General features: G+C 44.0%; 1 protein-coding gene across 1 annotated transcript; it reads left to right on the top strand.

Annotated features, from left to right (window-relative positions):
* Window positions 1–234: 234 nt before the first annotated feature.
* Window positions 235–5,470, top strand: CACNG5 (calcium voltage-gated channel auxiliary subunit gamma 5). Its single transcript, XM_065416148.1, has 5 exons — window positions 235–442; window positions 1,519–1,605; window positions 2,428–2,568; window positions 3,849–3,994; window positions 5,213–5,470. The coding sequence occupies exons 1-5, from the start codon at window positions 235–237 to the stop codon at window positions 5,468–5,470; spliced, it is 840 nt and encodes a 279-aa protein (XP_065272220.1).
* The last annotated feature ends 4,585 nt before the right edge of the window (window positions 5,471–10,055 follow it).

The raw sequence follows: 10,055 nt of genomic DNA, 5'->3' as shown, positions 1-10,055 counted from the left end.
TGGCAGTCGGGTAGCATTTGGTTCAATGCTTTGTCTGTCTGGGGAGTTTGTGATTTTTTTAATGGTTTATTTCAGCTTGACCTAAATAAGCAGGAAAGGGGAGGGCAAAGCTTTTTGTCACTTACAGATCTTAAAGAAAGCAAAGTTGGAAATAGATTGGCTGTGCTACAGCCCCGGCTAATCACGCCATCTTTTCTCCCCTCCAGCTGTTCCTTACTGCCATCTCGAACCCTGATGCTTTTTGGAATGAGCGCGTGCGGCAGGAAGGCTCTGACTCTGCTCAGCAGCGTGTTTGCTGTGTGCGGTTTGGGGCTCTTAGGAATTGCTGTTAGCACCGACTACTGGCTTTACCTGGAGGAAGGAATCATCCTGCCCCACAATCAGACCACCGAAATCAAAATGTCGCTGCACTCTGGTCTCTGGAGGGTCTGCTTTTTGGCAGGTATGGTGCTTTGTACAAAGCACTGTTCACTCTTGTGATTTTTCACATCATCTTCGATGAGGAAGCTTTGCCCAGTAAAGCAGCGGGCCGGGAGCCAGGGATTTTAGTTGCCTTTCCTGTTTTTGCTGCAGATGCTCTGCACAAACCTTGGGCAAGCCACTTAACCGCTTCTTTGCCTCAGTTTCTCCACTTGCACAGGGGGGGGTTGGGTGGTATAATTCCGTACGCATCGATTGTAACTTTACAATCTGCCCTGAATGAGTGGTGGCGCAGGGAAGGAATTACTGAGTCACAATTCTCTCCCTGGTTCTCCCCATACTCCAGCAGGAAGTAACCGGCTACTGGATGTGGAATGGGAGGGGCTAAATTGAGGCTCCATTGTTCCTTGCTCCTGCCCACCCACTTTCTGGCCACCTGTGCAGTGGGGGGTAGCAGCCCCATGGAGATTGACCATCCATTTTGATTAATCGTGTTTTTGATTAACAAAAACCTTTGTTTGCCTCATCAGAAGGCATCCTAAGCCAAGCCCTCTCTAGCTAACTTAGAATTGCATGGTCTGTCAAACACCCCTCCCCCCCATTGCCAATTAGCAATTAGCTTTCCGAGCTTTCTTCTATTCAGGAACAGCTGTTTACATGCAGTTTGTTTGAAAATGCACTGTAGTACTCCATCCACCTGTCCTCCTTGTTTTCACCCAGTAATGTTACCATGTACTTCCCATAGCTTGAGATTTGTTGTTTTTCCATTTCCACTGCCCTCCAATAAATGATCAGAATGACCAGCACAATGTGGATTTTGTATTTGTTGAGTTAATGTGTTTGATACATGAGACCAGCTTGCAGTACTCCCTTAGCTATTACTCTTTTGCCAGCGACATTTTAAAAAGCCAATCCCTCAAGGATACAGTAGCTAGTAGGCATCTTTCTTCAGCACCACATGCTAACAGTTATGACTCAAAGAGCAGCAGAAAAGCAAGTTTCTTTTGCATGCACTGAAATTCATTTAAAAACCAACCTTCTGTTAAAGAAAACATTTTAATTAAATGACAAGCATGAATCAGACTCTTCTCCCTGCAGGTGAGGAGCGTGGCCGGTGTTTTACTATAGAATACGTCATGCCCATGAACGTCCAGCTGACGTCTGAATCGACAATCAATGTTCTAAGTAGGTGGTTTATTTACTTTACAGCCTGTTAAAGTACTAACGGGTTACTAGGAATTACTTCAGAACTCAGGATGCAAAAGGAGGCTTCTGATTCCCTGTTAGTGCTGTGTTGTAATGTACAACCGGTTGCTTACGTACAACTACACTTTTTACTTGGTGAAATGCCAGACATGCTCAAAAGTCTCTGATTATGTCTCCCCCTTATGCTGGGATGCTCACAGCGGCTACAAGCCAGGCCCTGCATCCTGTCACTGGAGTGGTCAAGGCTGGTGGCTTTTTTGGGAATAGATGAGTTTACACGAATACAGCACATACAGATTGAGGCATTGCGTGCTGATTTAGATCCCCTGTGGGGTGGGATGAGCTAAGGATGGAATGTCACAGCTCTCACTGTAAAGTCCTATGTTTTGTTTTTGCCACTTCTAAGTGTGAACCTTAACCGTGCTCGGTACATTTTTGAGATGATAGACAAGTGTTTATGAAAAGACTTGCGATGCTACCACAAAAAATATCGGATGTGCATTTGTAAGGCTTCAGGTGGAAACCACTCGGAATACAAACATTAACAGATGGGTTCTCAGCCAGGCATAATTGCACCTTCGGTCAACTGCTTATCAAAGAAGATTTGGTGTGTTGGTTTGGGGGTGGGTGCCAGCACGCACATGAGACTCAGAGAGAGAACAGGAAAGGAAAAAGAGAGATCTATAGAAAGCTACAAATTGGAGATGTAAAGGACCTGGCCTGTGCAATCTAGCCCAGTTCTGGTGTTATGTAGGGAGGAGCTAACCCTGTTCTCATTTTTCCTCCCCCTTTTACAATCAGAGATGATTCGTTCTGCTACGCCTTTCCCTTTGGTCAGCCTCTTTTTCATGTTCATCGGGTTTATACTGAGCAATATTGGACACATTCGGCCTCACAGAACCATCCTGGCCTTTGTATCAGGAATCTTCTTCATTCTGTCTGGTGAGTTTCATTGGAATGATCTTAACATTGCACTTGCTGTCTCATCTGCCTTTGTTTCCTCTGAAAGCCCTTGTACGTCGAGGGGAGGGGAATAACAGCCATAAAACCCCACAGATTTGTAAAGTGGCAGTAACACTGTTAAATCCTTACTTTGGGCTATATTGTGCCATAGTATTTTTAAGCAGAACTCCTCATTGAAATCAATGGTGAGGTGGCACATTACGGCTAGTCCTGGTCAAAATTGTCATTACACTTTTTTTTTTTTTTTTTAAGATGAAAAATGGCTTTTCAACAAAATGGAAATTTTGTGGAAAATTACCTTTTCCATCAAAAATGCTTGGGCTTTCATCAAGAGCTCGATGTGAAAATTTTCATAGGGAAAGAAAAATTCCCAACCAGCTTTAATTATGACTGCTTCACTTGATCTTTGATATGATACCATGCAGTCTCTTAGCCTGGCACAATATATGAGCCTCAACCTCAGGAATTCCAGACCTATGGAGCTAAAGAAAATCAATATTAGTATTTACATCTCATAAGGTACATCTAGGAATAATGGTGAAAAAAATACTTGACCCTAAAACTATTTTCCATAGTTCTGATAAATCTGTCTTTCCTTGTTTTACTTCTCATTCTTGAGGCCGGTGAGGAAAAAAAAGCTGTGGTGAGAGGATTTTCTTTTTTGTAGTTTTCAGCATTCTCCAAGAATATCTTTTAGCTTATTGTTTCGATAACTTCGGGGGCTCTTAACTTGGTCTCCAAGTCTATTCAGTGCAGTATATAAATGGTAGCCCTTTAATAGCCTACTTTAGGACTGCAATGGTATAATGAGACATGTAGAAGTTTGCATCCACAATTTATCACTCCCGTAAAATCGGACTCTTTTAAAAAAAACAAAAACCAAGGCCCCTTATTTCTTATGGTAAGTCAGTCTCAGGGGATGTTTGAAACTTTAAAATAGTCAGCTGGGATCTTCCTACATGAGACAAGTCAATGTTTTATTCATAGCGTTAGAGGAGTGTTAAACGAGCAGCGGTGACAGCTGAGCTTTAAAGCATTTTCGTACACGGATCACTTGTAGTTCAGAAGAGTGTTGCTTAAGAACATAATGGTTTGACTAAAATGACATAAATACGTTGATCCGTTCAATAGGGGAGAAGCCTGTTTCCCCAATTTTTTGAAATGCAACCTACATATTTTAAACTTTAGATACAAATTTTCTCTTAAAGGAAGAACCACCGTGAGCTGCTTCATGTCCTTCTGTCATTCTCCCTTCCCAGGTTTATCTCTGGTTGTGGGGCTGGTGCTGTACATATCCAGCATTAACGACGAGATGCTGAACCAGACCAAGGACTCAGAGACTTACTTCAGTTATAAATATGGATGGTCATTTGCTTTCTCTGCTATCTCTTTCCTTCTCACAGAGGTACTTGTCAGTCGTGAGCTTTCTGGAGTGCCTATAAGGACACATCTATATTGCCCCACAGCTTGAACTACAGAGATATGAATAGCAGTATGCACCAAAGGGCTGCCCTGTAACTCCCCGGGGTGGATGTTAACTAAAAGGTTCCTAGTCCACATTAACGTAGTCCTCTTCAAACAGGACTCCATTAATGCAAAGTAGGAAACTTTTATTCACGCCTGCAGTGCCCACACGGGGGAGTTAGTGCAGCACTTTTGTGCTCGCTGCTATTCACACCCCTGTAGTCCATACTGTAGGGCAGTGTAGACATAACCTTAGAAACATGGTCTGTTCTCAGGAGTTAAAATATTGACTGTTGGGCCAATCCATCAGGAATTGGTTGTTATGAAAAGGGGGATTGTGATGGGGTTTGAAAGGGCAAGACTCTTTAGAAGCCCCTTATCATTAATAGACATCTATATGGAATGACAAACAAATGGGCCGATCCTGGTGCTGTCAACTGAGTCTGTGTCTCCTGCCAGCCAGTGCAAACCCTGAATGCCAGTGGTCAAAGTAGGTTGAATCAGGAGAAGCAGGAGCACCTTGATGACAGGTGTATTGTTATCCCCATGTTACAGATGGGGAAGCAGAGGCAGAAGTGACTTACCCAAGTCGGGAGGCTGTTTGTCCTCTTTTTGGATGCTTTGTTCCCTATTTGGTCCTGGCAAACCTGGACGTGGTTTTGTCCAGTATTGGACAGGGGACTCTATTTTTAAAAGCAAAGTCATGCCAGTGGGGGCAGGGCGGCACACTCTTAAAGATGGCACCCCCTTGTGCAGCATGACCTCGCATGCACTGTGCGTGAGAGGCCATGCCGGTGGGGGTGAGGTGGTGCGCTCCTCAAAATGGTGTCCCCCAGTGCAGTGTGACCTCACACGTGCTGTGCGTGAGAGAGGCCCTGCCAGTGGGAGCAGCGTCACGCTGGTTCTGAAAGTACTGGAATGGCCACCCTATAACCAGCGTCTTACCACAAGTCATTTGCAGAGCAAGGGAATGAAACTAGGTCTCCGGGCACCCAGTCTGATGCCCTGCCCACTAGACCATGCTGCTTTCATAACTACACAGTCTTGTTTGTCCTTGGCAATGCCAATACGGCTCCTGAGTATCATTCATTCATTTAGAATTAAATCAACCGAGTTCCCTACTCTGTGAGTAGCATTTGTTTCATTTTCTCCCCTTCAGAGTGCTGGTGTGATGTCCGTCTACCTGTTCATGAAACGATACACGGCCGAGGAGATCTACAGGCCCCACCCCGGCTTCTACCACCCCCGTCTTAGCAACTGCTCTGATTACTCAGGGCAATTCTTGCACCCCGATGCCTGGGTGCGCGGACGCAGCCCCTCCGATATTTCCAGTGATGCATCTCTCCAGATGAACAGTAACTACCCTGCCCTGCTCAAATGTCCTGATTATGATCAAATGTCCTCCTCCCCATGTTGAATGGCAATTAACCCCATTGCCTACTTGGGATTAAGAGCAAGCAGCTGCTGTGTCCTGACTCAGTTTGTCATTTTTAGGCCACTTTTTCAGGACAATCCTCTATTTATATGATCATAAATGGTGTTAATCATTGCCTAGAGAGTGTGGTAGTTTTTTGGGTTTTTTTAAATGATACTTACCCTGCATATCTGAAATACATCCAAGTCCTGATCCCCCAGCCGTTCCACACACCCAACAAGTAGTAGCTTTGGATGTGGAATAGATCCAGGATTGGGCTTAGAGAGGGTTTGATATCAAAGAACCACCAGTAGTAAAAATGCATTTCATGGTAGGTGGCACAAGCTTGTGTGTTTGTATCATTTTGCTGTAGATTTATTGGCATGAACGATACATGTACATTTCTAAGTAATGGTATTAATTACAAAAGTATAAATTGCATCTTGATTTGACATTCACAATGATGGACCATCATTTCTGTGTATCATTTCTAAGTAGGCCATAATGATCAATAGCCATCCCTCCCAACTATACCTCAGGGGATTTTCAGAGGTCTATAATTAAGTTAGGTTCCCACTGAGTTTCTGTAGGAGCCAAGACATTCATTTAGGGCGTTTGGCAAATCATGTCCAAAAACCATTCATGTTAGACCTCCCTCCAATATGACTTTGAAAACTTTTGACATCAGAAAGGCAAATTCTTGAAACAAATGGTCAGATTCTCTGCTGGTATAAACTGTCATAGATCTGTGGAAGTCAGTGGCGCTCTGCTGATTTCCCCCAACTGAAGATCTGGTGCAAATTTTATATTTTACAGAAAATAGTATACATTATTTCAAGCTTGATTAATTTTGCAGCGTACCTTCGTTGGGGACCTTGTCATTCATGAAAAAGTCAATGTTATACACTTTGGTCTTGGAGGACTGAGAGCTACCAGGAGATGAATATCAGTCTATATCTAAATTTAGTTTGGGGAACTGAAGGTGAAAATCTATAGACAGTACTGTTGTAAAAAACCACAAGATTACTGAAAGAACAGTGTCAGAATGTATGGTTTCTACTCTTGTTGTTTTAACGGCCTCAGAAAATGTCAGCATCAGAAAATCCTGCAGGTGTTTTTTGTATATTATATTTTAATTTAAAGTTTGATTGTACTAAATGAAATGCACTGACTTTCAACCTCATTACAATGTATTTGTAATGACCCTTGTACTATTTTATCATTACCGTATATACTCGATCATAAGCTGGTTAGTTTATAAGCCGACCCCCGCCCCCCCAAGATGGATAAATAAAAATGGAAAATTTTTATAACCCATTCATAAGCCGACCCTATAACTCAGGGGTCAGCAAATTTTGGCTCCCGGGCCATCAGGATAAGCTCCTGGTGAGCCAAGATGGTTTGTTTACCTCAAGCGTCCACAGGCAGGAGGTAAACCAAAGTGTCCCAGCGCACCAGCTGCTTACCCTGACGGGCCGGGACAACAACTGGTGGGGAAATGTTTTTTTGGGGGGAGAAGCTGGGAGTCAGGGGAGTGTAACCCCTGTGACCACCCCCCACATGACCCCACCCCTAGCCCAGGACCCCCACACTCTCCCCATCCCATCCCACCCCACCTTATCTGGATGGAGCTGCTCCAGCAGGCTGGGCAGCGCGGCCGCAGCCTGCTCCGGTGGGCCAGACCGGGCGGCGCGGCCGCAGCATGTTCCAGCAGGCTGGGCTGGGCTGGGCTGGGTGGCACGGCCGCAGCGTGCTTCGGCGGGCCAGGCGGCACAGCCACAGCCTGCTCTGGGGGCGGGGCCGAGCGGCACGGCTGCAGCCTGCCAGCCCTGGAGCTGCAGCTGCTTCAGAGGCTGGGGGGAGAGCAGCGTGGCCAGAAGCGGAGAGACGCTGGCCCCGCCTCTTCCCTTCTGTGTCCGCTGGCTGTGCTGCCTCTCCTTGCTTCCTCTGTTGGGGGGAGGAGCTGTGTCCCACCTCTCCCTCTCTATACCCGTTCATAAGCCGACCCCCTTCTCTGGTGCTTCCCTTTTTTACTAAAAAAAATCGGCTTATGAACGAGTATATACGGTATTTACAAAATATTCCAAAATATGATCCCAGTTCTGTATCAGGATCCAATAGCACAGACCCCTGTGCCCACTGGGTTCTGTGGGGCCCCTGCACAGATATGTGGGTCTGTGGTTGCCAATCTGATGCAGTATCAGGGCTAATACTATCCACCTATTCCAGATAAGAAATGTAATGTGTATATACTGTCGCCTTTACTCCTGGATAATTTGCTTTGTTTTAAACCAGGGCATCATTTTGTACACTCCAGAATTTGTAAATATGGTTATATTTATCTGTACGTTTTTATATTCTCTCCCTTAAGGCATCTTTTTCTCATTTTAAAAATAATTTATATATTTATGTAATAAATTTGTTTTTAGGCATATTTAAGCATTAAAAAACAACAACAGAACCCTTAAATTAGAGCTTGATATTCATTACTTATAAATAGAAAATGACCTGCTCAGTCCAGATGAAGGGTTTAAAAGCTGAGCTTCTCTTAATGTGTGGTGTTGCAATGTGCAAACATATATAGGCCTGCAAACACATATGCTCGTTGTCAGGAAAACATCCCTTTTCAGAACAGTTATTAAGAGTCTGCTTAAATTCCATCAAGTTCCCATTGGATGGGTCTTCTTCGTGTGCTTAGTGTGCTCTTGAATAGGCATGGACTTCAGCACATGCTTAAGTGCTATCATGAATCAAGGCCACGAGTAATCTCATAGAAGTCAATGGGACTACCCATGTGATAAAGTTTTCCGTGTATAAGTGTTTGCAGGGCCGGGGCTCTATTAGGGAGCCAGGCTATAATCAGGTAGAGTAATGATTCATGCCTTTGCCATTTTGCCAACTGTTCAGTTTTCAGACTTTAATTTTCAATCTTGTTAATGTTTGGTTAGACTCTCAGTGTACAGAGAGCGTTTAGAATAGAACTGTTTTTACCGATACAATGTTTATAAATTGATTAAATAAGTTTGATGGTATTTACAGCTTAGATTCTTTTTTCCAGTTAACCAAGAACAGTGCATGAGGGGAAATAATTTACATGTTTTTATTTTAATAATAATCTCAAAAACAGCTGTGTCCACATTTGTCAAAATAAGTGCCAGTTGAACAATACTACATGGAAGTGTTTGAAACAACTGGTTATCAGTTTCAGAAGTGATCTGCCATGCAGTAGATTCCCCAATTTACTTTTAATTCACTCCAACTCCTCTGTGTGGGAACCTAGCAGCTGCTGATTTTTTGGTTACCTGATCCTGGTAAAGAATAATGGGGGCAGGAGAGGAGAAAGAAACCATCATTATTACAAAAGGAGTCTCTTCCATCTAAGTGGCTTAAAGCCTGGAATAAATCAAAGATGAAAATTGTCAAAGTAGCTTGTGTGGATCATTTTGCCTCCAAGTGGAGCTCAGTGAAGGTGCAAAAATTCCTGCTCAAGGGCTAGATTAGGGAGGCCAAAAAAACATCTGTCTAGCTTCCACTCCGCGGTGCAGGTCCTAAAAACTTTAGTTCCAAGGTGCGTGGGCATCTCAGGTGGCTTTGGAGAAAGATTTTATTTACAGAAGCCTCAAGAGCAAATTGCTTCCCATCAGCCATAATTCTTCAGGCCCAATTTTAAAAGTGACTGGAGGGTCTGAAAGCAGATCCTCCTGAATGTACAGTGTGGTTTGAGCATTGGCCAGCTAAACCCAGGGTTGTGAGTTCAATCCTTAAGGGGGCCATTTAGGGAACTGGGATAAAAATCTGCTTGGGGATTGGTCCTGCTTTGAGCAGGGGGTTGGACTAGATGACCTCCTGAGGTCCCTTCCAACCCTGATATTCTATGATTCTATGAAAGGCCTATACTCATCCCTCCTCTATAGCCCAGTCCAGCTCCTACAGAACCGGTGGCCCATCATGTCAACAACAGCCAGCCCTGTCGAGCCCTGTCAAGGCTGAATCCCCACTCTGTTACTCCGAGTGCAGAAGTGGGGGCCTGCAAGGATTTTAAAAATTAATACTGGCCACTCCAGGCTTGTATTAAACTCCCAAGGTTACAGCTTTTCTCTGACCTTGGCTTGGTAAACGCTGCCACCACCCAAATGCAAAAAAAACCCCTTGAACCCAGGAAGGAGCACTTGGGAATTCCTCCCTGTGGGGTACCCTCAAGCCCTTTCACTCTCCCACTCCACCCCCAGAGAAGAGCTGAGAAAGAAAACAAAGGAAATTAGCTGTTCCTACCTGCTAATCAAACATGCATAAACCTCTTAGGACACCAAAAATCCTGTTCTTTAAAAGGGTAAATTTTATTAAAAACAAAAAGGAAGAAAATACATCTGGAACTTAGGCTTTTGCTAGATTTTAAAAGAGCAATTCCAAAAAGTAAGCACCCAAAATAGCTTTCTTGGGGGTTAGCTTAAAGCTTACAAGCAAACAAAAGCATCTGGGGTTAGCACAGAGGAGTCCACAAGCCTTAAAAAATAAACAGACTAAACCTAATCGCGTCTTCCTAAACATTCCTAATTTACTTACATATTTGGGTTGTTAAAAGTAGTTC

Source organism: Emys orbicularis, chromosome 13 (assembly GCF_028017835.1).
Source record: "Emys orbicularis isolate rEmyOrb1 chromosome 13, rEmyOrb1.hap1, whole genome shotgun sequence".
NCBI classification, from domain to species: Eukaryota; Metazoa; Chordata; order Testudines; family Emydidae; genus Emys; species Emys orbicularis.
The sequence above is the reverse complement of the archived record's forward strand: the minus strand, read 5'-3'. Positions and strand labels throughout refer to the sequence as shown.

Coding starts and splice junctions, on each gene's coding strand:
- CACNG5 (XM_065416148.1), top strand. CDS start 235: ATGCTTTTTGGAATGAGCGCGTGCGGCAGGAAGGCTCTGACTCTGCTC. Junction 2,569..3,848: donor AATCTTCTTCATTCTGTCTG/GTGAGTTTCATT, acceptor CTCCCTTCCCAG/GTTTATCTCTGGTTGTGGGG. Junction 3,995..5,212: donor TCTCTTTCCTTCTCACAGAG/GTACTTGTCAGT, acceptor TCTCCCCTTCAG/AGTGCTGGTGTGATGTCCGT.